Genomic DNA, 26,479 nt, shown 5'->3' with positions numbered 1-26,479 from the left:
ATGGCTTCCCTCCTGCATCCCTGCTGTGGGTTGCCAGCCTCACACTTGCAGCGGCCAGGAAGTGATTTTGGAAGGCCACCAGTCCACACAGCTATATGACAATGAGAAGCAAGCTTTGTGCCAGATTGTGTTGGCACAGGCATGATGGGTGGGGCTTGGTACATTTTGATTCAGCATTTGCAAAACAATTGTCTTCAGTTTTAAAATGAAAAAAGATTTGTTCATTGAGTGGGACAAATGTCTAAACTGCATGTACTTCCGTGCCATGGAAGTTATGATGGGTGAAAGGGAGGAAAACGTGACCAAAGAAGATACATCAGGCTGGGCGTGGTGGCTCACACCTGTAATCCCAGCACTTTGGGAGGCTGAGGCAAGTGGATCACTTGAGGCCAGGAGTTCAAGACCAGCCTGGCCATCATGGGGAAGCCCTGTCTCTACTAGAAATATAAACTTTAGCTGGGCATGGTGGCACATGCCTGTAATCCCAGCTACTCAGGAGGCTGAAGCAAGGAGAATTGCTTGAGCCCAGAAGTCAGAGGTTGCAGTGAGCCGAGATTGTACCACTGCACTCTACCCTAGGCCAGAGCGAGACTCTGTCACAAAAAAAGAAAAAAAAAAGATACCTCTGTGAACTGAATTCAGCCCTGGGGTACCTCTGAGGGTACACAGCAACTAATAGGGAAAGATTTCTCTTGGGGGCAGTATGGAGCTGATAATATCCCTTGGCCTGGCATGGCGGCTCATGCCTTTAATCCTTTCACTTTGGGAGGCCAAGGCGGGAGGACTACTTGAAGCCAGGAGTTCAACACTAGCCTGGGTAAATAGTGAGACTCCCGTCTCTACAAAAAATTTAAAAATTGAGGCTAAGGCAGGAGAATTACTGGAGCCCAGAAAGTTGAGGCTGCAGTGACCTAGAATCACACCACGCACTCGGACCTGGGTGACAGAGTTTGACTCCAATCTCTCAAAATATTCACCGTAATAATAATGTCCCTTTATGTTGTGAAAAGATCTCTACAGAGCCAGGAGATCTCTGTCTCTTGATCTTCATCCCAAATCCATTTTGCTTTTGATTCAGCCAAGCCAAAGTATTTAGGTCCTGTGCTAAGATGGTCAGGCCCCCAAAAATGGAGAATTTGAATGATGAAATAAAGTATGAATAACTACTGTTAAGCACTTCCTTGGAAGGCTCAGTATAGGGTTAAAAACAGGATTTGGAAACAGAGAAAGCCAAGTCTCCATTCCTAATCAGCAACTTACCAGATGTATGACCTTGGCTAAATTAATTTACCTATAAAATAGGGGCAATATTCTTGCAGTGGTGGTGATTATATGAAAGAGTGCATGTAAAATCCTTGCAAATTAACATTTATTGACTGTCTACCATGTCCTAGACTATTTAAAATGCTGTGTACAGTACTTTTTTTCCTTTAGTTTTTGAGACAGTCTCACTCTGTCCCTCTGGCTGAAGTGCAGTGGCGTAATCTTTGGCTCACTGCAACCTCTGTCTCCCAGGTTCAAGCAATTCTCATGCCTCAGCCACTCGAGTAGCTGGGATTATGGGCACGCGCCACCACACCCGGCTTATTTTTGTATTTTTAGTCAAGATGGGGGGGGGTCTCACCATGTTGGCCAGGCTGGTCTCGAACTGCTGACCTCAGGTGATCTGCCATCCTGGCCTCCAGAAATGCTGGGATTACAAGCATGAGCCACTGTCTACTGTACTTACACCGCCTGGAGAAGCAGGGCTGCACTGAAGTGGAGACAAGGGATGAAGGTGAAGGGAGAGAAGCATTCCAGATGGGAGCACTTAGCATCTGGCAAATGAGCAAAAGTGATGCTTTCAGAGGAAGTTCACATTTCACTGTAGAAGCCCAAGCAGCGGCTGGGCACGGTGGCTCACGCCTGTAATCCCAGCACTTTGGGAAGCTGAGGTGGGCAGATCACCTGAGGTCAGGAGTTAGAGACCAGCCTGGCCAACATGGCAAAAACTCATCTCTACTAAAAATACAAAAATTAGCCAGGCGTGGTGGCATGCACCTGTAATCCCAGCTACTCAGGAGGCCGAGGTGGGAGACTTCCTTGAACCCGGGAGGCAGAGGTTGCAGTGAGCCAAGATTGTGCCACTGCATTCCAGCCTCTCTAGCCCGAGACACACAGGAAAACTCAATTTAAAAAAAAAAAAGAGCACCTACTAAAAAAGGGCACAAACAGCACTAAGGTGTCTCCAAGGGAAAAAAAATCATTTCCAATATCACTTCCATGGGCTGCCTGCACTGACCCCACAGGGTCCCCCATAGTCTCTGTGCTTCTTCAGAGCACCTACTGCAACGAAAATTAGTTATTGCTTAAGTGTTAAATCCACGTCTAAATCTGCTAGACAGGTAGCACCATGACTTGTTCACCATTTTGTTCACCACTCTTTGGTCCATATTTGTTGAATAAATGGATGGATGGATGCAACTGTTACCAAAGATGACACCAAAAGAAATTAATTCCTCTGATGAAGTGAATTAATGGAAAAAATAAGTGAATGAAAAAGTGAGTTGTCAAGTGTAGTGGCATGTGCCTGTAGTCCCAGCTGCATGGGAGGCTGAAGTGGGAGGACTGCTTCACTTAGGAGTTTGAGTCAAACCTGGCAACATAGCTCTGACTCATCTCTTAAAAAATAAAAAATAAAAAAAAGGAAATAAATGACTGAGCGCTGGTTGGGTGCTTGTGTTTCAAATGTATCTTTTTTTTTTTTTTTTTTTGAAACAGAGTCTTGCTCTGTTGCCCAGGCTGGAGTACAGTGGGGTCATCTTGGCTCACTGAAACTTCTGCCTCCCCAGTTCAAGCAATTATCCTGCCTCAGCCTCCCAAGTAGCTGTGATTACAGGTATGCACCACCACGCCCAGCTAGTTTTTGTATTTTTAGTAGAGACGGGGTTTCACCATGTTGGCCAGGCTGGTCTTGAACTCCTAACATCAAGTGATCCGCTTGCCTCAGTCTCTCAAAGTGCTAAGATTACAGGCATGAGCCGTTGCAACCAGCTAATTCTTTTTTTTTCTTATTCAGTCTCCGTAGAGAATGTCAAAAATTGCCAATGCTGACTATATTTTAAGTCATCACAGCAGGGTATTGGGAAAATTTTCAATTAGCAATAATCGAGCATAGGATAAACCTCATCGGCTACAATACTTCCGCTGTGCAAAGCTAGTTTGACGTAAGACTTTAATGGTCATGTATAACTCCTCATAGGGGCAGAAACTTCTCCATCCCCAATTCCAAAGACTCATGTAATCAATATGCAAGAAAGTTCAGAGATGAGACCTCTGGTTGTATTCCAACTTTGGGACATATGGGGATGTTTTTAGTTCAAAGTCACAAATAAATGCAGGCTTCACACCCTGCTTAAGGATTACATGTTTATTCAGGCTGGACCACTATTCTTAACAACAGTTCCTAAACCTTTGCCAGGACTGGGAAGTCTGGCAGGTGAGATTCCTAAGAACCAATCATTCATGCACACATTTCTTGAAGATAAAATATATTATTCCCTAGTTATTTCTTCCTAGGTTTTTGTGGGCCCGTTTCAATATTACAACAGTCTTTATTGGAAAACCCCAAGTATTTTGTCTTGAAAAATCAGCAATCCAGGTGTAAAAAATAGCACAGAATGCCCAATTTTACTTTGATAATTACATTGTAGTCAGTTTCCGCTCCTGGCTAAAGGCTTGGATTTCCTTCTGGGCAATTGCTAAAGGCACAGGTTGCACGGAAGAAATCGTTCCATTTTCATCTGCTCTCCTTATTTGATTGGTGTCTCGTTACCAAAACAATCATCAGGCCCTTGGATTACCTTCTTGAACTGATCTTCTAAATCGCAAGTCTAGGTTTGACACAGGAAAGAGAAGTTAACTCAGGCACACCCTGCCCCATCTCTACAAGGGAAAGACCAACTTGCCCTTCAAGATCCCATAGTTTCTCATGCCTTTCTTGCCTCCTGCTTTTAGTTTCTATAATCCTCCCCCTTGAACTCCCATCACTGAAAGTCATCAGTAAATGCTATTCCCCCCCAAAAAAAAGATTAATGGGTTTGCCTATTTGTTTCCTGCCTGGAATTCGCTTTCCTTCTGGCATCAGCCCCAGATTTTCTTTGGGAAGTCACCCTTCCCTCCTCTTGATCCCTATGTTCTCCAAGGTTGCACTACCGGTATCTATAGATGAATCATGTGACCAAAGGAAGTGCCACCTTCTTGTAGCCACAACAATTGGTTCATAGACAGGGACATCACCCAGTCAGATTCCATGAAACACCACGAGAATCCTGAGTGCCTCACTCTTTCCCACCAGACTGACTCTGAGAAGATATAAGAAGTTGATAAAGCTATCCTGCCCTTATTAGGAAGAGTCTACTTGCAAAAGGAACCAACATAGATAAGAATGAAACTGAAAGAAACCAGGTTCTGGTGACATGGTGAGCTCCTGTGTTAGGCTAGGTCTAAAGCAAGAATTATTCTTGAAATTTTGCTTAAGCCAATTTGGATCCAGTTTGCAACTGAAAAAGTAATAAACACAAGAGCAATTCTTACGGTTATCTTAGATATTTCCCCTGAAATAAATTAGTGTCTTATTCTGTGCCAGTTCAATTACTCACCAGGACTGCCGTCATGCTCCCCCAAATGCAAAGAGCCTTGTTGCTGAAAAAGCAAAAAACAGGCAGCCACGTCATGGAGGAAGAACGCAGATTCAGGGTCTTGTGGCATAGTTGGCACAATCTGTGAGCCTCTCCACCATTTTAAAATTAAGGGATAACAGATTAAGACCAAGCTTCTGCCATAGAAATATTGAACATGTTTTGTTTTTTAGGGAGAGTGACTCTATTCATTTATTCCACAGATATTCTTCTGAGACAGAGTCTTGCTCTGTCTCCCAGGCTGGAGCGGAGTGGTATGATCTCAGCTTACTGCAACCTCCACCTCCTGGGTTCCACCAACTCTGCCTCAGCCTCCAGAGTAGCTGGGATTACAGGCACCTGCCACCAACCCCAGCCAATTTTTTTTTTTTTTTTTCATTTTTAGTAGAGATGGGGTTTTACCATGTTGGCCAGGCTGGTCCTGAACTCCTGACTTCAAGTGATCTGCCCACCTCGGCCTCCCAAAGTGCTGGGATTACAGGCATGAGCCACCGCACCTGGCTATTCAACAGATATTCACTGAGCATTTATATTATTCGAGGTAATAAATTAGGACCTGGGTGACAAGTGAACAGACTTGGTCTCCACCTTCAGAAGATGTACCTTTAGGCCTCCTGATCCCTTACCTAAATTGTGCTGATGGTATAAATTTGCACAGATGATAAATTACATGGCAGTCTTTTCTGTCAAGATCACAGTTTCCAACTTAAGTGGCATTGGCATTAAGGTAGATTTATGGCTGGGCACGGTGGCTCACACCTGTAAACCCAGCACTTTGGGAGGCCGAGGCGGGTGGATCACGAGGTAAGAAGTCCTAGACCAGCATGGCCATGATGGTGAAACCAGGCATGGTGGCAGGTGCCTGTAATCCCAGCTATTCGAGAGGCTGAGACAGAAAATTGCTAACCCAGGAGGTGGAGGTTGCAATGAGCTGAGATCAAGCCACTGCACTCCAGTATGGACGTCAGAGCGAGACTGGCTAATTTTTTGTATTTTTAGTAGAGACGGGGTTTCACCATGTTGTCCAGGCTGGTCTTGAACTCCTGACCTCAGGTGATCTACCTGTCTCTGTCTCCCAAAGTGCTGGGATTACAGACGTGAGCCACCGCACCTGGCCTCTGATGTGCTTTATACATGGAGGCAAATTTGTGTCCTAGGAGTCCCCAAGGCAGTCTCCAGCCTCACCTCCGCCTCTCTCCTTTCCAGAACAAGGGAGCTGGAGTTTGCTTTCTTCTCCATATCCTGCAGCTTGATCAACTTTTCTATCAGGAACATTTTATCTTTGCCCTCCTGCCAAGAAGGTAAACAAAACCAGAAAGAAACAAAAACATGAATGAATGATGGTATGGAATTGAGAAAGCAATTGATGGCAAGAACCTCGATTTTCAGGCAGGTAGGGTCCTAGAAGTAGGATGGAGATTGCTGCCATCTTTTGATGAAAGAAAAGAAACATTTCACAGTAAAACCAAACTGTCCCCCAGAGCCTTCCTGCACTGTAATGTTCTCCTCTAAAGCAGTTCTCCTCTAAATCAATTCCCCTAACAGGCTTGAGCAAGTAGCCTTCTGAAGCCGGCTGCTAGAAGCAGCTTACATGCAAGATCTGAATGGCCTGAAACCATCTGAAAAATGGTTTCCAGTATCCTCCATAGGCATGTGCCCCACCCCAGAAGCATATCGTGTGATCCTAGCAGTGCTGCCTAGGTCTGCCCTGTCCTCCCACAGAGAATTCCAAAGCTTAGAGGGCAGCCGCTAAGGATGTCAAGGGTGTTTCATTTGTCAAAGTTATCTGTGTTGATGGAGATCGTTAATTCCAAGCTGGGAAAATGAACAAAGAAAGGAGGCATGCTTTCTCCCAGGAGGGTGTAATCACTTTCCTGTGAACCCGCATTGCAGATAAGAGTAGAACATTCCACCCGTTGAGGTAGACAAGCAAACACATTTGGTTGTCTGCTCATTCTCAGCCAATCATAGTAGTCCTGTTCCCATGCCTCTGTTTCTCTTTGAACTTTTTTCTTTTAAGAGAAAGCATCTGGCCGGGTGTGATGGCTCATGCCTATAATCCTAGCACTTTGGGAGGTCGAGGTGGGCAGATCTCCTGAGGTCAGGAGTTTGAGACCAGCCTGGCCAGCACGGTGAAACCCCGTCTCTACTAAAAACACAAAAATTAGCTGGGAGTAGTGGTGGGCACCTGTAATCCCAGCTACTTAGGAGGCTGAGGCAGGAGAATCGCTTGAACTCGGGAGGCGGAGGTTGCAGCGAGCTGAGATTGTGCCATTGCACTCCAGCCTGGGCAACAGGAGTGAAACTCCCTCTTAAAAAAATACAAATAAAAATTACCTAGAGAGTGTGCAAGACTGCAAACTTGTAAGTTTTAACCAACAGATTTTTATTCAGAGACTGAACTGCATTGTCATTAAAAGCGCAAACCTTTTCTTAAGACAGGGATCTTGTTCTGTCATCCAGGTTGGAGAGCAGTGGTGCAATCACAGCTCACTGCAGCCCCAAACGCCTGGGCTCATGCAATCCTTCCATCTCAGTCTCCAGAGTAACTGGGTCTACAAGTATGAGCCACCACGCTTGGTTAAGAGCACACACTCTGGAGTCTCCTTGTTCAAATCCCAACCATTTACTAGCCCTATAACTTAGAGCAGTGAATCACTATACTCTGAAAGCCCTTCCTTAGTTTTTTTGTTTGTTGTTTTGTTTTTGTTTTTGTTTTTGAGATGGAGTTTTGCTCTGTCACCCAGGCTGGAGTGCAGTGGCACAATCTCAGCTCACTGCAACCTCAACTTCCTGGGTTCAAGTGATTCTCCTGTCTCAGCCTCCTGAGTAGCTGAGACTACATGTGCGTGTCACCACGCCCTGCTAATTTTTGTATTTTTAGTAGAGATGGGATTTCACCGTGTTGGCCAGGCTGGTCTTGAACTCCTGACCTTAGAGAATCCACCTGCCTTGGCCTCCCAAAGTCCTGCGATTACAGATGTGAGCCACCATGCCTGGTAAAAATTCCTTTTTTAATAGAAGAATTTCAGCTAATAAATACAGGAGGAATTATACAATTGGAGTATCTCTATGTTGTATTTCCTAATGAAATAAACGGATTTTCTAGGCATTACTCATTGAAGTCCGTTCAGCTAAATCCATTCAGTGAAACGCTGTGACGGGTCAGGCTAAGAAAGCTCAAACTCACTGATTATTGTTAACATCACAGAAAGGGACAATCAGACATTATCTGTCTCAAGACAATGCCATAGGAAAGAACAGCATCACCTATAAAGTATTTTGCCTAAGCTGAATCTGGATCTAGTCAAGTCTCTAGATCTCGTCATCGGTTTACAGGAAACACAAAGAAAAAACCCAGAAACATACTAAACTGCACTGCAGAGTTGCAAATCAGATATATGCAGAACATGGCAGGGTGCAGTGGCTCACACCTGTAGTCCCAGCACTTTGGGAAGCTGTGGCAGGTGGATCACTTGAGGCCAGGAGTTTGAGACCAGCCTGGCCAACATGGCAAAACACCATCTTTACTAAAAACACTAAAATTAGCTGGGCGTGGTGGCACACACCTGTGATCCCAGCTACTTGGGAGGCTGAGGCACAAAAAGTGCTTGAACCCGAGAGGTGGAGGTTACAGTGAGCTGAGATTGTGCCACTGCACTCCAGCCTGGGCAACAAGACCGAAACTCTGTCTCAAAAAAAAAAAAAAAAAAAAAAGAAGAAGAAGAAGAAGAAGAATTTAAATAAATAAGAAAATAAAAATAAGGGATTTGCTGGGAAGAGAAGGTGTAGACGAAATAAGAATATACAAACACTGATGGCTGTTAGGGCTGAGAGCAGGGATATGAGAGTTCATTGCAGTATTGTCTTTATTTTGGAGGATGTCTCAAAGTGTCTCTTATACAGAGCTTTAAAAGGGTAGGGGTGGATATCAGAGGGATCCAAGGGGACTTACATTAATGATCTGCTCATGGAGCAACCTGATCATAATCTTCCTTCCCTCTGTGATCTGCCAGTAAAGATAGGTGATGATTCTGGAAGAGGAGAAAAGAAAGAATGACAGACACTCTTGCCAACGTTTTGCAGGCTGCGAATTTCCACTGGATGCAAAGGAACTGGAATCTGTGGTTGCAGATGGATTTGGGCCCAAACGTGTTTCTGAAAAGTCATGTTGGGGTGAGTTATAGGTTAAATACATTGGAGCAATGGTTCTCAACTTGGCTGCTCATGGAATCATCTGGAAAGGGGAAACAAGCCCATGCCACAGCCCCTCTTCAGACCAATTAATTGAGCATCTCTGGGCATGTCATCTTTTTAACAGGGGACAAGCAGGTATTGCTTTCTTAATAGAACAAGTTTTTTAAAAATCCCTAAGACAAGAAGATAATATATAAGCTCTCAACCCCACCCCTCCGAGACGGGATCTTGCTTTTTCACCCAGGCTGGAGTACAGTGGCATGATCAGAGCACATTGCAGCCTCAAACTCCTAGGCTCAAGCAATACTCCCATCTCAGCTTCCCAAGAAGCTTGGGCTACAGGCACAAGCCACTGCACCAGGCTAAATAACTTTTTAAAAACATTATCAATGCAAGGTTGGGCAAGGTGTAATCCTGTAATCCCAACACTTTGAGAGGCCGAGGCAGGAGGATAACATGAGGCCAGGAGTTGGAGAACAGCCTGGGCAACACAGGGAGACCCCATCTCTCCAAAAATTTAAAAAATTAGCCAGGCATAATGGTGCACACCTGCAATCCCAGCTACTTGGAGGCTGAGGTAGGAGGATTGCTTGAGCCTAAAAGGTAGGGGTTGCAGTGAGCCATGATCATCCCACTGCAGTCCAGCCAGGGCAATAGATTGTGATCCTGTCTGAACCAAAGAAAGAAGGGAAGGGAAGGAAAGAGGAAGGGAAGGAGAAGGGGAAGGGGAGGGGAAAGGGAGAAAGGAAAGAAGAATGGAAAAGAAAAAATGAAAAAAGAAAAGAAATAAAGAAAAAGAAAAAAAGAAAGAAAGAGGGAGGGAGGAAAAGAAAGGAAGGAAGAAAACTACCTATGCAAGGGTAGAGTCACCCAGAACACTGAGCTCTGCTATAGCCATTTGCTTTCCAACCAAACATCCCTGCTGCTGTTTCCCGGGAGAGCTCTTGGCTTCCCCGCTAGATTCCCCAGGTGTCCCACTCACAGCACAATGAGGGTGAGGATGAAAAAGAAGTGCACGCTTCCAATGAGGTTCTGATAGATCCAAACAACCCACAGGTAGCCAGGCCGTGTACTCAGGGTGTCGATCCAGCTGTAGATGGAGTGAATGAAGAAAGGCAGACCTCGAAAAGGGCCACAGTCAGCTGAAGGCTTCAATCTGGTAAAACAAAGGATGGAAGAACATCTCTAGCACAAGTCTCAGGGATGGTTGTTCTAGAATCAGGGTGACCTTTCTGGACTCTGGGCCTGAAAACATCAAGCCTTGCCTGATCCACTTATACCCCTTCCCAAGGAAACTCTCTCACTCACAGCCTTGCTGGGGTGACCTGTGCTCCAAGCACTGGCTCTTGGTTCACAGGGATCACCTGACCCAAAAGCAGCCAGTCCAAAGGCCAGGCAGTGACTTCTGCAGTAACTTGGCTCAATGATTGAATGGGGGACAGTCAGACTCTCTTTCTTAAGAACATGAATTAAGGCCAGGCACTATGGCTTATGCCGCCAATCCCAACACTTTGGGATGCCAAGGTGGAAGAACTGCCTGAGCCCAGAAGTTCAAGACCAGCCTGGGCAACATGGAGAGACTCTGTCTCTCTCTATATATATATAATGAGCTACGATCATACCACTGTACTGCAGCCTGGGCAACAGAGTAAGACCCTGTCTAAAAAAAAAAAAACAACTTGAATTAAGGCTGAGTGTGGTGGCTCACCTACAATCCCAGCACTTTGGGAGATCAAGGCGGGAGGATCACTTGAGGCTAAGAGTCTGAGACCAGCCTAGGTAACACAGCAAGACCCCTATTTCTACCAAAAAACAAAAAATTAGCCAGGCTTGGTGATGTGCACCTACAGTCCCAGCTACTCAGGAGGCTGAGGTGGGAGTTTCACTTGAGTCCAGGAGTTTGAGGGTGCAGCGAGCTGTGATTGTGCCACCGCACTCCAGCCTGAGTGACACAATGAGGCCCCGTCTCAAAGAAAGAACTTGAATTAAGACGCATAAAGAGGGAACCCTGTTAGCTATGGAGGAATGAGCAGAAACTAAAGGGCAACAAGGAACTGGTGAGGAAGAGAAAGAAGAAAGTGGATACACCAAGAGAAGCAAGGATGTTGTGGAGCAAGGAACGGAGGGTCCCAGTTCCACGTGTGTCCTAAAAATCATCTCCCTTGTTCATTCATTCATTCATTCAATTATTCATTCACCCTTGGTTTATTCTGTTAAGTGCTATTCTAGTCAGGCTCTGGGGACTCCATATTAAGCAAGGCAGACAGTTCCTGCCCTATTGGGCTTATGTTCTGGTGGGAACAATGGACAATTGTTGAGTAACAATTAAACAAAAACAGAGGCATTCCTGATTATGAATGATGGAATGAAGGAAAGAAACTCAGGCCTGAGAGAGAGGCAGTGGGGAACTGATGGCAGACAAGGCAGGCTCTGAAGGTCAGATCTTGGAGAGGGCCTTGGAGCTGAGAATCAGAGGGTGGAGAGGAGGCAGCCAAGCAAAGGGAGTGGGGAGAGGACTTCACTCAGAGGACTCTGCCCATGTTGGGAGGGGTTCGCTTGCTTCCAGGAATGAGGTGAGAGCCGTGAGGCTGGGGGAAGCCAAAGGGAGGCGGGGTTGGAGGGGTGGGAGGAGCTGGATCAGTCCTGCTTTTCCGTTAACTTAGATTAAGTTCTGTTCCAGATGTGAAGCACTGGCGGGAGTCTCTCCCCATTCTGGGAAGCTTCAGTTTCGATGGGTAGTGATCAAACTAGGATGTATTCCCTCCCTGGCTTTTAGTGACTGTTGGTTAGCAAGGGAACTTAGGTTAGACACTGTATTAAGCCTGTTTACTCTGATGTTTTAACATCTGGGGTCTTAATGACCCCAGCTCCCTGGGCTAGCTTGCAAAGCACACCTTTCAAATGCACACCAACCAACCCAGATCCCACATGCCAAACGCCCCCTTTATCAGGCTCCTACACTCTGGGCCACCACTCTCCTGCCCTCATCACACCAGGCCAGGTCCCAGATGACTCAGGACAGCCCCACATTCCACAGCCTACTCAAACCAGCCGATTCTAAACCTGCTTCCCCTGCCTTGCCCATTCCTTACCACAGAAAACCACAACAAAGGCTCTGGCTCATGATTCCCTTCACTCCCTCTGCCTCCTGACCTAACCCCACGTTTCCCTGTGTGATCCCTGTGCCCCCTCTCTCAGGAACTGTGAGTACTAAACTATCTTTTTACTGGTGGTCATTCCTGATCTGCTGGGTGTCACCACACCTAAATTATCTATCTATCTATCTGTCAATCTATCTATCTATCTATCATCTATCTATTTATTTATCTATCTATTTATTTAGATAGCATCTGGCTCTGTCACCCAGGCTAGAGTGCAGTGGTGCAATCTCAGCTCACTGCAACCTCCACTTCCCAGGTTCAAGTGATTCTCCTGCCTCAGCCTACCGAGTAGCTGAGATTACAGGCACACACCACCACGCCTGGCTAACTTTTGTATTTTTAGTAGAAACAGGGTTTCACCATGTTGGCCAGGCTGGTCTCGAACTCCTGGGCTCAAGTGATCCACACACCTTGGCCTCCCATAGTGCTGGGATTGCAGGCATGAGCCACTGTACCTGGCCTCACCGCATCTGAATTATAATAAAACCTACATTTTAAAACACACGCCCTTCCACCCAGTCTCTAAAACTTCACCCAAGGCCACGTTTTCCTACCTCCAGATGGTGATGGCCAGGGTGCACAAGACCCCGGTGAAGGACGGGAAAAAGAGCAAGAAGATGAAGAAAGTCATCATCTGTGAGGCCCGCCAGGCTTTGCTTGGAGGCTGGAAATTCATCATCAGGCTGACCTGAAGAGAAAGAGGCAGCCCCCTCCCATCTGCAGCCAGAGCAGCAGCAGGGGGACCCCAGCCAGGCCCAGCCTCATGAGACCTTCGCAGAGACCCCTTCCCCAGCTTTAAGCGCACCAGGTCACAGGCGTTTGGGCAAAATTGATTGATGGCAATGTCGACTGACTCACATTTTTGGCGTAGAACATGATGAAAAGCATAATCATTTGGATAAAGGGCAGCAGGGGGCAGAAGAAGATTCCAATCCTGAGAGGGAGAGAGGGTGAGTGTCAGAGGCGGGGGGGAGACACCAGGAGTTGGGGTGAATCTGGGGGGTTGGAGGGAAGAGAAAAAGGATGTTGTGGCCTGGATTGTGTCTCCCCAAAAATCCATATGTTGAGGCCTTAACCCCCAATATCTCAGAATGTGACCGTATTTGGAGGCAGGGCCTTTGAGAGGTGATTAAGGTAGAATGAGATCACTACAGCAGGCTTTAATCCAGTATAACTGGTGTCCCTAAAAGAAGAGATCAGGAGGCTGGGCGAGGTGGCGCTTGCCAGTAATCCCAGCACTTTGGGAGGCCAAGGCGGGTGAATCACCTGAGGTCAGGAGTTTGAGACCAGCCTGACCAACATGGTGAAACCTCATCTCTGCTAACACAAAAATTAGCCAGGCGTGATAGCACGTGCTTGGAATCTCAGCTACTTGAGAGGCTGAGGCAGGAGAATCCCTAGAACCCAGGAGGCGGAGGTTGAGGTAAACTGAGATTGTGCCACTGCACTCCAACCTGGATGACAGAGCGAGAATTCATCTCAAAAAAAAAAAAAAAAAAAAAAAAAAAAAAAAAGAAGGAAGAAGAGGAGATTAGGACATAGACACACACAGATACGGAAGACCATGTAAAGACATAGGGAGAAGGTGGCCATCTATAAGCCAATGAGAGAGGCCTGAGACAGATCCCTCCCTTATGGCCCTCAGAGGAAACCAACTCTACCCACACCTTGATCTTGGACTTCTGGCCTCTAGAACTGTGAGACAAGAAATTGCTGTTGTTTCAGCCACTCAGTGTGTGGGACTTCGTCATGGTAGCCCCAGCAAACTAATACAGAGGGGGCCTGCTTCCATCCCGGCAAATTAGGCAGATTCCCGCCATACCAAGCATCCACAGCTACCTTCTCTCCAGCTCTGAAAAGGAGTTTTTTCAATTTGTGATGAAGTCTCATTCTGTTGTCTAGGCGGGAGTGCAGTGGTGCGATTTCACTGTACCTCTGCTCCCCAGGTTTAAGCAATTCTCCTGCTTCAGCCTCCCAGGTAGCTGGGACTACAGGTGCCTGCCACCACGCCTGGCTAATTTTTTGTGTGTTTTTAGTAGAGACAGGGTTTCACCATCTTGGCCAGGCTGATCTTGAACTCCTGACCTCGCGATCCACCCCCCTCGGCCTTCCAAAGTGCTGGGATTACAGGCATGAGCCACTGCGCCCGGCTTGGAAAGATTTTATAGAGAAGCCACCCACCCACCTACCAACCCAACAGATGGTATTCATCATGTCCTAACTTAGCAAGTCCCAAATTTAAGGCATACCCTATGCCTTGCCCTCCTCCTTCTTGCTCCCCCATGGTATTCAAGGTCTGAGGTCCTGCAGGGACAAGGCATTCAAAAGCATTGAGTTCCAAATAAGAAAGGCATTCCGTTTCCAACTGTCCTTCAGTGCTCTTCAGCAACAAAAGGAGAAAATCTCAGTGTGGTGCTAGAATGCCTTAACTCCTAACGTGGCAATTTCCCATTTTTTTTTTTTTTTTTTTTTAACAAAAAGGAGTAGATCTTGGGCTAAGAGCCTTGGCAGACGGTATCATCTTGCTAGAATGTAATGACTGTTTGGCATGGGATTGCTTTTATTTTTCCAGTTATTTGTGATTTCTGTCAAATGGCACTGGTTTTTCCATTTACGATTGTAAATAAAGTTTCCTTTAAAAATGTATTTGAGAGGCCAGGCACGTGGCTCCTGCCTGTAATCCCATCACTTTTGGAGGCCGAGGTGGGCAGATCACCTGACATAAGGAGTTTGCGACCAGCCTGGCCAACATGGCAAAACCCCATCTCTACCAAAAATACAAAAATTAGCCAGGCGTGGTGGCACATGCCTGATGTTTTGCCATCTGGGCTCTTACTGACCTCAGGGAGACTGCTGATGTTGGGAAAAGCAGTCTGGCAGTTTACAAAGGCTTTTCTTCCACACTATTTCAAGCGGGATGCCATTGGGCAAGTTACTGAAAATCTCTCTAAACCTTAGTTTTCTAATCTTTAAATGGTAGACATACTAGTACCTACTCACAGGGTTTTGAGGGGATTGAATGGGCACAGTGGCTCCCTCCTGTAATCTTAGCACTTTGGGAGTCTGATGAAAAGCAATTGTCATCTACCACGGCATTAAAAAAAAATGTGTTTGATTTTAAAAAAAGGCAAATAATAAAAAAATTAAGTAGGTAATAGTGCATGTGAAAGGTCGCTATACCAAAACATAGGTAGGCTGGTGTACAATAGACTAAAACTTTGGAAACATGTTCCTCCCCTCACCTCTACCACTGTCCCTAACATATAGCCTTTTCTATCATTATATTATCTTGTAAAACTCATCATCAAAGGCAATATTTTCCTAAAACCACAAAGGTTAGAACTGTAATAACCATGGGGAAAAAAAGATATGTGTTTTTGATTGTGCTTATTCATGATTTATCGACAAAAATCTCAAAGGCCCAGAAGTCGTAATGGTAATTTCTTTTTTTTTTTTCTTTTTGAGACAGAGTGTTGTGTTGTCTCCCAGGCTAGGGCATGATCTTGGTTCACTGCAACCTCCGCCTCCCTGGTTCAAGCTATTCTTCTGCCTCAGCTTCCCAAGAAGCTGAGATTACAGGCACGTGCTACCATACCCAGCTAATTTGTATTTTTAGTAGAGTCAGGGTTTCACCAAGTTGACCAGGCTGGTCTTGAACTCCTGACCTCCGGTGATCTGACCGCCTCGGCCTTTCAAAGAGCTGGGGTTATAGGCATGAGCCACCATGCGTATTTAATCCTCTCAAAAACCCTGTGAGTAGGTATCTCTACCATTTAAAGATTAGAAAACTAAGGTTTAAAAAGTGTTTATGTAACTTGTCCAATGACATCCTAGTTGAAATAATGTGGAAGAAAGGCTTTTGTAAACTGCCAAATTGCCAGGTGACATAGCAGCATGCAAATATATCACCTAAACTGCCGAAAAAGGTCCTCACTGTCTTCTAAAAAAAAACTCATTAACACTGAGTTATCTGCAGACAGCCAAATCACCCAGGGCAGCTTTAAAGAGTCAGAAAATAAAACACTCTTCCATTGTATGACATACTGGCATTTGCAAAGCAATTTTCTTTTTTTTCCTTTTTTTTTTTTTTCTGAGATGGAGTTTTGCTCTTGTTGCCCAGGCTGGAAAGCCATGGTACAATCATCTCGGCTCATTGTAACCTCCGCCTCCCAGATTCAAGCAATTCTCTTGCCTCAGCCTCCCGAGTAGTTGGGATTACAGTCATGCACCACCACACCCGGCTAATTTTTTGTATTTTTAGTAGAGACGGGGTTTCTCCATGTTGGCCAGGCTGGTCTCAAACTCCTGACCTCAGGTGATCTGCCCACCTCAGCCTCCCAAAGTGCTGGGATTACAGGCGTGAGCCACCGTGCCTGGCCTGCAAAGCGGTTTTCATCTACCATGGCATTTAATCCTCAACATGATTCGAAGGCAGCTGTTATATTCATTTACATATGAGACTGAGGCTCAGACAAGCACAGTGATCTCCGTGAGTGGCAGAGCCAGCCTCAGAATTCAGTTTATGCAATTCCAAATCCAACGCTTTCAAATTAGCAACACCCCATCAGATGGAGCCTGGAAACGTGATTCACCATACAGAATTCTGGTGTTAATTGAATTGTGTTAAAATAAATAAGGAAAAGTAAGGCAGGAAGATTGCATGAGCTCAGGAAGTTGCAGCTGCAGTGAGCCATGATCACGCCACTGCACTCCAGCCTGAGCAACAGAGTGAGACCCTGTCTCAAAAATAAATAGGCTGAGCATGGTGGCTCACACCTATAATCCCAGAATTTTGGGAGGCTGAGGTGGGTGGGTCACGTGAGGCCAGAGGCTCAAAACCAGTATGGCCAAAATGGTGAAACCCTGTCTCTACTAATGCAAAAATTAGCCAGGTGTGGTGGTGCATGCTTGTAGTCCCAGCTACTTGGGAGGCTGAGGCAGGAGAACTGATGGAACCTGGGAGGTGGAGGTTGTACCACTGCACTTCGGCCTCAGCAGCAGAGCAAGACTCTGCCTCAGGAAAAAAAAAAAAAAAAAAAGAAAGAAAGAAAGAAAAGAAAAACAAATAAATAAGGAAAGACAGCCCCTGACTATTGGTTTGCAGTTTCCAGGTGAGTGTGTAAAAATATTTGCTGCAACCAGTTAGCTATTCTCAATGGCCAAAAACCATAGAGAACCCACCAAATAGTACGTCAGATATAAGAAACACTCAGCCCTCTCTGCCTCTGCTTATTGTCCCATTGCTGTGGAGACATGGATGTAAAGTTTGCAGGCAAACTAACAGCCTAAAGGCAATGAAAAATGGCAAATCAATGCTAGGAGACAACAGTTAAAGGTGGAGACTGTGGCAAACTGGAGAAGCTCAGTTTGCCACAGATCTTTCTGGAGAGAAGCCAGAAATTTAAGTGTTATGTGAACTCTCCTGAAGTTTAAATACGGGTGGTTGTCTTAGTCCATTCAGGCTGCTATAACAAAACGTCATAAACTAGGTGGATTATAAACACCAGAGGCCGGGCGTGGTGGCTCATGACTGTAATCCCAGCACTTTGGGAGGCCAAGGTGAGCGGATCACCTGAAGTCAGCAGTTCGAGACCACCCTGGCTAACATGGTGAAACCTATCTCTACTAAAAACACAAAAAATTGGCTGGCGTGGTGGCACACGCCGGTAGTCCCAGCTACTTGGGAGACTGAGGCAGGAGAATTGCTTGAACCTGAGAGGCGGAGGTTGCAGTGAGCCGAGATCGCGCCACTGCACTCCAGCCTGGGTGACAGAGTAAGACTCTGTCTAAAAAATAAAAATAAATAAATAAAACAGCAGAAATTTATTTCTTATGGTTCTGGGGCTTAGGAAATCCAAGTTCAAGGTGCGGCAGATTTGGTGTCTGGTGATGCCCTGCTTAGTGATTCCTAGATATTGCCTTCTCTCCATGTCCCCACACGGTAGAAGGGGCAAGGAGTCTCTTGGGCCTTGTTTATAAGGGCACTAATCCCATTCCTAAGAGCCATGTCAAAGATCAGATCACCTCCCAAAGACCCTACCTCCATCACATAGGAAGTTAAGTTTCAACATATGAATTTGCGGGGAGACCCAAACATTGAGACTATAGCAGTGGTTAATTCAAATTTTTGGAGCAAACAAAACACACCTGCAGGGCTGGACACGACCTGTGGGCCTCCAGGTTGAGATCCCTGCTCTATGCTGATTCTTGTCTGAAGTCCTTAAGCTCTCATAAAGGAAAATAATAGTCTCAATGCTAAATTCATGGTTCTCAGACTAACTGGATGGGGTATCACCCATGCAGCTTTAAAAACAACAGATTTTGGGGCTTTGCCACCAAAACACCAACCCCACAGTCACATAGGAACCACTGGGCATTTTGCTGAGTCACAAAACTTACCACACCAGAGTTTGTGCATAGATGAGTTCTAGAACATTCCTGGCAATGTCAAACTCCTGGACTCCAAGACTTTTGATCAGTTGCATCCCAATGATTCTGTGAAGACATACTGAATTTAGTACCCAAACCATAACTCCCACTTTCAAAAGATCCCCCACAGACTAGGACAAACAGCAGAAGAGACCCTCACCAGCTTGAAATAAAGTCGTAAGTTCCCTCGCAAATTTTTCAAAAGTTCTAAATCTACAAACATGTTTTTGAAGAAGTAATTGAAGGATTGAGGGAAAACTGGTTTAACAAAATGCAGTGAAGTGGGAGTTTAAAAAATTCTAGAGAACATTTGTTACCCTGAACATTTAAATTATCCCACTATTATATTATACCCCTCTTTGGTAATTAAACATTTTTTTTCATGAACCAGGTGAACTCAGCACCTTTCAAATAAACATTTGAAAGATATTTAATTGAGAACTCAACTCAAACATTTTTAAATGTTTGGTTGCTGCTATCAAATTAATTATTTTTTCCTGTATTCTAAATCCACAAGAAGGAAACCAAGTTACCATTTACTCTGGGGAAACTTTATTCTATATTAATTTATTAATAAAAAGGAGTTGCCAATTAAAAAAAAGTTCTGTCAAAAAGTAAAAAATCTTTTCATCTTTTTTTGGAGGGGAGGGGATGGAGTCTTGCTGTGTCACCCAGGCTGAAGTGCAATGGCACAAACTCGGCTCACCGCAACCTCTGCCTCCTGGGTTCAAGCAATTTTCCTGCCTCAGCCTCTCAAGTAGCTGGGATTACAGGCATGCACCACCACTCTTGGCTAAGTTTTGTATTTTTAGTAGAGACAGGCTTTCACTACATTGCCAGGCTGCTCTTGAACTCCTGACCTCAGGTGATTCACCTGCCTTAGCCTCCCAAAGTGCTAGGATTACAGGCATGAGCCATTGCACCCAGCCAAACCTTTTCACCTTTACATCCAGACCCTCAACAGAGGGTAGAATAAAAGCACATTTTGGCATAAATGAAGGAGGAAATTTGGCATTGAATCTACCCACTAGAAAGTAATCATCATCACACCATCTTATCTGATAGACCATCTTATTACTAGAGCAACTTACAGAAATACGTAAATGTCTATAAGGAATGAGAGGTTTATCATATTATTTAAAAAATAAATTACTAAATTTAAAAAACCAGACATGACACAATGACAATGCCTCAATTTTGTATATATTGTATCTAATATAAAATTAGCACATTAATTCAATTAAAGCAATGAGATAAATCTACATGTACTGACATGGAAAGATGTCAAGACATAGTGGTACATTAATTCAAGCAAATTCTACAATATGATGCAGTGTGACTCCATTTTTGCTTTTGAAAATTATATAATATTATATAGTAAACGCACACACAGAGCAATGTGTGCGTAGAAAAATCTGGAAGAATATATACTATAGTATTAAAATTATCCATAGTGGATAAGATTTCTTTTTTTTTCTTTGCCTTTTTCTTTTTTTTTTTTTTTTAGAGACAGTCTTGCTATGTTGCCCAGGCTAGTCTTGAGCTCCCGGCCCAAGTGATCCTCCCATCCCAGTTTCTCAAAGTGCTGGGATTACAGGCGTGAGCCACTGCACCCAGGTGGATAAGATCTCAAATGGCTCCGTTTCTGTCTTTTATTTCTAGAATTTGTTTTCAAAAGAAGGTTGTAAAGGGTCAACTGAACCAAGTGAACTAGGACAACAGAATTGTCAGGTTAAGGGGAAATTTTAGCTAATGTGGGAGAGAACAGTATCCCTAAGGACAACAGGTAGAATTGGAACAATGCATGCTTTGAGCATGTAAGGGATCTGTACATCCCCCTCAGCCAGAAACCAGGTTCTGGTTACAGCATCAGGCACTAATTACTTAACAATGACAAATAATTACCTCCTCAAAAACTCCCCCAGGAAGGAATCGGCTAAAGAGAACACAAAATCCATCAGAAGGAGCCGGTAGATTTCCTGGCCAATTAGAGTTTCCCAACACTGAAAGGCAAACAACAGTCGGAATGTGGGAAGGGGCTGTGGCCTCAGTTCAATTCTCCTCTGTTCCTAGCTCTGTGTACCCATTAGGACATGGCTAATGATTTGGTTTGCCCAAGTCTTTGTGTACGCAAAAAACTAGACCCACCCTGTAAAAATGCAGCCAAGTTTGTTTTCAGGGGTGTTATTCCCTTTTTGGTTTCCTTCTTCTCCCCCTTAAAGCTTGTCTTCCACATATACCCAAACTTTCCCTGCTCATGATCTCTCCCCTTAAAACTTTTCATCTCTGCCCTATCCCCTCTGGATCCCATTTCTCAGCCAGGGGCAATCAGTTTCTTCAAGAGACCAAGAAGTGTCGCCGAGGCTGGAGTGCAGTGGCCAGGTCTTCACTCTTTTTGCTTATTGACCTTACAATAAAATTAATTAATATCTGCTTAAGAAAGTGGCCTAGAGGTTTAGCAGGCTAGTGTAAACTGGAAGCTCAAATTAGTTATAATCTATAAAACAGTGGCTAGGAACCTCTGCAGGAAGTCAGTGCTATCAGCTGATAGACTGGGAGCTTTTAGATTTGGCTGAAGGAGGAGAGAAAACTTTTGGGTGCACAGGCCAAGGATGAATGGATGTATGGATGAGTAAATGGGTGGATGATGGATGAGTGGATAGATGGATACATAGATGGATGAATAGATGGCTGGATGAATACATGAATCGATAGATAAATGGATGGATGCATGCATGAATGGATACATGGATGAATAAAGGGATGGATGGTTGGATAAATGAATGGATAGATGAATACATGAATGGATAGATAAATATATGTATGGATAGATGGATAAATGGATGAATGGATGCATACATGGATGGATAAAAGGATAAGTAGATGGATGTATGAATGGATGGATAGATGGATACATGAATGGACAGATGAATACATGGATGGATGAATATATGCATAGATGAATAAATAGATGATGGAGGGATGGATGGATAGATGGATGCATGAATGGATAAATGCATGGAAGAATAATATGGTATCTGCTCTAACCATCCTAACTTGGAGGGCTGATTTTGAATCTCTTTGACAATAAGGGAAAGAAGTTGAGGGTGCCATGTTCATGTAAGATGGTTTGAGTCTAGACACAGCAGAGCTATTTTGGAGCCCAGGAATAATGGGTAACAGAGAAATAGAGACAGGCTCCTGATTCCTTGACTCTACTGCCGACCCCAGGGCATCCTGGGTATCTGAGGGCTCATGATGACCATCCTCTAAGGATTATTGTGCAATGTGAAGGCACATTCTCATGGGGGATGCAATAGCAGGGGCAGAGGCATCCCAACGAGAAGGCCAGAGAGGTTGGTTTGTTCCTGAATCCACATAGGACACCGTCCTCAGAATGAGGCCATCAGGCACCCATTCTCTGATGTTAGGGAAGACTAAAAACTGTAGGTAAGTGAAGGACAGCCAGGAACAGTCAGCATTAGGACATAATTTTTACTTCCAGTATTTATGAGCTTATAGATCGGTAAAGCCCAGGGTATCTAGGTTACAGGAAAAACAGAATATCAAGGATCAAAAAGGATTTTGTTCAATCCCAAGGCTGTTAAAACAGACTAGCACTGCCGGGCGCGGTGGCTCACGCCTGTAATCCCAGCACTGTGGGAGGCCGAGGCGGGTGGATCACGAGGTCAAGAGATCGAGACCATCCTGGTCAACACGGTGAAACCCCGTCTCTACTAAAACTACAAAAAATTAGCTGGGCATGGTGGCACGTGCCTGTAATCCCAGCTACTCAGGAGGCTGAGGCAGGAGAATTGCCTGAACCCAGGAGGCGGAGGTTGCGGTGAGCCAAGATCGCGCCATTGCACTCCAGTCTGGGTAGCAAGAGCGAAACTCCGTCTCAAAAAAAAAAAAAAAAAAAAAAACAGACTAGCACTAAAATTACTACCATCCATTGCATATGCTGGGCACTGTACTTATACTACATATGACATTGCTTAATCCCAATTTTACAGATGAGAAAACTGAGGCTAAAAGAGATTAAGTGATCAGCAGATGACACAGCACAGCTGGCCTTCAAATCAGATCCCCCTGACTTCAGAACCTGAGCTTTTTTGTTGAGACCCATTTTGCCTTATGTTGCTTCCCAGATTAGTTTCCATTCTCTTCCCACAAGGAATTAATACCAAATATGGAGTGTGATGGTTCTTGAGAAACCCATATCCTCCCTGTTGGTCGAACGCTAAGAAACCAAACTTAGGGCAGAGAAGCATAGAATCTTACCTCTTCACCAGACAGGGCCACAGTGTTGAGCCAATAGTAACAAAGAATGCCAATGATTGATATTTTCAAAAAGATGTTTCTAAACAGAAGAAACAACATTTATGATTACCTTCAATGACAGTCTTTCATGCTGTCTGCTAATAGTTTCTTTTGGGCACATGGTAAGGTAGAAATTCCTGGCCCCTATGGTTGGAGGGCGGCACATGGCTAGTTCCAGTGAATGAATTGTGAGCAGAAGCAATGTGTGTCACTTCTAAGCTGAAGCAATTAATGCGCCTGTGAGACCCTCCAGAACTCCCCATCTTCTCTTTGGAATGGTGACCAATGATATTCAAGACGGCTGTTGCTCTCTCAGCCTGGATCCCTCAGTGACTAACATGAGAAGGCCCGTTTTGACAACCCGCACTGTGTATGTAACATGAGCAAGAAATAAACCTTTGTGTTCCAAGCCCCTGAGATTTGGGGGGATGTTTGTTACTGCAGCATAACCTAATTTATTCCAAATGATACATTCTCTTTTGTTGGACTTCCAAATGATTTAATTTCACTTCCTATTACAGTAATAGTAAATGTACAAAATGTTTATTGGGTGTTGACCCAACATACATTGCCAAGCTCTTTACTGAATCATCCCCTTCAGTCTTTACAACTCCATCATCTGGTAGATGGTATTTTGTGTCCATCATACTCAATATGCAAGGTTATGGGGTGAGAGTGAGACCTAATATTCTCCCTTCTAAACATACTTTAAAAAGCGGCATCATGGATCAGTGGGTGGGATGTGGGGAATAATGAGGGTACAGGAATATAGTCAGAACCAACTTTCTTTCTTTCTCCTTCTCTCTCGTTCTTTCCCTTCCTCCCTCCCTTCCTCCCATCCTCCCTTCCTCCCTTCCTTCCTCTTTTTTGAGACAGGATCTCATTTTGTTACCCAGACTGGAGTACACTGGTGTGGCCATGGCTCACTGCAGCCTCGACCTCCCGGCTCAAGGACTTCTCCTACCTCAGCCACTTGAGGTAGCTGGGACTACAGGCGCAATCCACCGTGCCCGACTAATTTTTAAATTTTTTGTAGAGATGGAGTCTCACCATGTTGCCCAGGCTGGTCTTGAACTCCTGGGCTCAGGCAATCCTCCCACTTTGACCTCCCAAAGTGCTAGGATTACAGGCATGAGCCACTGCACCTGGCTGGAATTTTTCATAATATCAATTGGATATAACTGACTGACTGATTTGTTCATTCATTCATCAATCATTCTTGAGCACCTATGATATCTCAGACGCTGCGAACAAGGCAAAGATTTCCCCGTAAACTGTGGGGGAGGAAGATAAATAAACGCATATATGTTAGGAAGTGGTAACAAAAAATTATATGGTATAAGAGAAAGGGTGGGAGGGAGCTGTTATTTTTAATGAAGTGTGCAAGGAAGAGAGCAACATGAGGGTGATGTTTGAAGAACGCAAAATGCAGTCAGTAAGCAAGCCTTGTGGTGTGGGTGGGAAGAATGTTCCAGGCCCATGCAAAAGTCCAGAGGTGGGAAAATAGTTTGGCATGTTTGTGAACGGTTAGGAGGTCAGTGACAGGGACAGGCAGTGAGCAGGAAGGAAAGGGGGAAAAAATGAGGCTGGAGTGCTGGCCAGGAGCCAGATCTCACAGACCATGGTAAGGCTCTGGAACTGATCAGCAAAGAAACTCAGTCTGTGTTGTACAGACCTATACTTTTTTCTTTTTTTTTTTTTTGAGACAGAGTCTCACTCTGTTGCCCAGGCTGGAGTGCAGTGGCTGGGTCTTGGCTCACTGCAAACTCCACTTCTTGGGTTCAAGTGATTCTCCTGCCTCAGCCTCCCAAATAGTTGGGATTACATATGTACATGACCACACCCAGCTAATTTTTATATTTTTAGTAGAGACAGCATTTCGCCACATTGGCCAGACTGGTCTCGAACTCCTGACCTCAGATGATCCACCCACCTTGGCCTCCCAAAGTGCTGGGATTATAGGCATGAGCCACCGTGCCTGATCTACAGCCCTGTACTTATGACCCCCACCATAACCAGGTACCAGTCAGGAAAGAAACCAGAAGGACAAAATTTGGGTAGTTTCAGGCCTTGTTTAACAAAACTCCGGGATCACTTCTAGTACATATGATGCCTTTGTGGGGATCACAAAAACGCACCCAGTGGGTGCCAGTGAGTTGCCCAAAGCAACCCTCCCACCTTTGTTTGGGTGGTGGAATAACAAAAATGCACCTCTTTCTCCCTCCTGAGGCCATGGGTACCAGGACTCACAGCTTGACTAAGGGGAACACTGGATGATTTTAGTCCCCTCCTCACTCAGGAGCCTTTGTGCAGTGCACTGCCTGCCCATCTGTACATCCCATACTTGAGAACTACATCAATACCCCACTGGTAGCAATCAAGAAAGCAATCAAGCCATGACTTTGAGCAAAAGCCCATACCACACAAACACACTTCATTCTTTTTTTGTTGTTTAAGACAGGGGCTTGCGTTTCACTCATGTTACCCAGGCTGGAGTGCAATGGCTCGATCTCTGCTCACCGCAACCTCCGCCTCCTGGGTTCAGGCAATTCTCCTGCCTCAGCCTCCTGAGTAGCTGGGATTACAGGCACGCACCACCACGCCCAGCTAATTTTTTGTATTTTTAGTAGAGACGGGGTTTCACCATGTTGGCCAGGATGGTCTCAATCTCTTGACCTCGTGATCCACCCGCCTGGGCCTTCCAAAGTGCTGGGATTACAGGCGTGAGCCACCGCACCCGGCCTCATTCTTTTTTTGTTGTTTAAGACAGGGTCTTGCTCTGTCGCACAGGGTGGAGTGCAGTAGTGCCATCATAGGTAACCTCAAGCTCCTGGGATCAAATGATCCTCTCACCTCAGCCTCCTGAGTAGCTGGCACTAACAGGTGCATGCCACTGTGTCCAGCTGATTTTCCGTAGAGGCAGCATCTGGCTATGTTGTCCAGGCTGTTCTCAAACTCCTGGTCTCAAGTGATCCTCCCACCTCAGCCTCCCAAAGTGCTGGGATTACTGGCATGAGCCACCATGCCCAGCCACACTTTACTTTTAAAATTCCATCTTTCTGGAGAACAAAACTGATACTAAAGCATAATCCTTTCTAGCTTCCATCCCACTTCTCTTCATGGAAATAGAGGCTGGTGCTGGGTGTGACAGATGACCTACCGGATCAGGAGAACGTAGACTTCGTGCCGCGGCATCTCGTACCTCTCCACGAGCCTGAACATGGAGTAGATACGCGGCACGACCAGATTAATGCAGGACACAACGAAAGGCAGTAACAGCACCGCCCCAGGGTTCTTGTGTGTCTTCAGGAACTGCAGGGCATGGAGGAGAGAATGGAGAGCTGGCTTGTACACTGTACCCCTTTCTGCCTCACTCAGAAGTCTCCCGTGATGGAAAACCCCAGAAGTAGCTCCTCTGGAGTTAACTATTTATTATTTTTAAAAATATTTTTGAGATGGAGTCTCACTCTGTTGCCCAGGCTGGAGTGCAGTGACATGATCTCAGTTCACTGCAACTCTGCCTCCTGGCTTCAAACGATTCTCCTGCCTCAGCCTCCTGAGTAGCTGAGATTACAGGCCCCCACCACCACACCTGGCTAATTTTTTAATTTTTAGTAGAGACAGTGTTTCCCCATGTTGGCTGACTGGTTTCAAACTCCTGACTTCAGGTGATCCATCCACCTTGGCCTC

The 26,479-nt window shown here is 45.2% G+C and overlaps 1 protein-coding gene and 1 non-coding gene across 2 annotated transcripts in view; both read right to left on the bottom strand.

The window, feature by feature from the left end:
* Positions 1-3,058: 3,058 nt before the first annotated feature.
* Positions 3,059-3,198, bottom strand: LOC116526751. Its single transcript, XR_004258255.1, has one exon. It is a non-coding gene; the product is annotated as a U4 spliceosomal RNA (small nuclear RNA).
* Positions 3,199-3,303: 105 nt separating this feature from the next.
* TMC5 (transmembrane channel like 5) overlaps positions 3,304-26,479 on the bottom strand; it is an 81,134-nt gene continuing 57,958 nt past the window's right edge. Inside the window, exons 6-16 of the mRNA XM_032242704.1 lie at positions 25,950-26,214; positions 22,751-22,829; positions 20,372-20,469; positions 18,437-18,532; positions 12,896-12,971; positions 12,592-12,725; positions 9,859-10,032; positions 8,635-8,713; positions 5,865-5,969; positions 4,641-4,683; positions 3,304-3,872 (exon numbers count right to left, since the gene is read on the bottom strand). Coding sequence (XP_032098595.1) covers positions 3,826-3,872; positions 4,641-4,683; positions 5,865-5,969; positions 8,635-8,713; positions 9,859-10,032; positions 12,592-12,725; positions 12,896-12,971; positions 18,437-18,532; positions 20,372-20,469; positions 22,751-22,829; positions 25,950-26,214 — 1,196 coding nt within the window. The 3' untranslated portion in view covers positions 3,304-3,825. The remainder of the gene's footprint in view (positions 3,873-4,640; positions 4,684-5,864; positions 5,970-8,634; positions 8,714-9,858; positions 10,033-12,591; positions 12,726-12,895; positions 12,972-18,436; positions 18,533-20,371; positions 20,470-22,750; positions 22,830-25,949; positions 26,215-26,479) is intronic.

The sequence above is a fragment of the Sapajus apella genome, unplaced genomic scaffold (assembly GCF_009761245.1).
Source record: "Sapajus apella isolate SASKATOON/1434 unplaced genomic scaffold, GSC_monkey_1.0 scaffold51, whole genome shotgun sequence".
NCBI classification, from domain to species: domain Eukaryota; kingdom Metazoa; phylum Chordata; class Mammalia; order Primates; family Cebidae; genus Sapajus; species Sapajus apella.
Note: the sequence above shows the minus strand (reverse complement) of the source record. Positions and strands in the feature narration are given on the sequence as shown.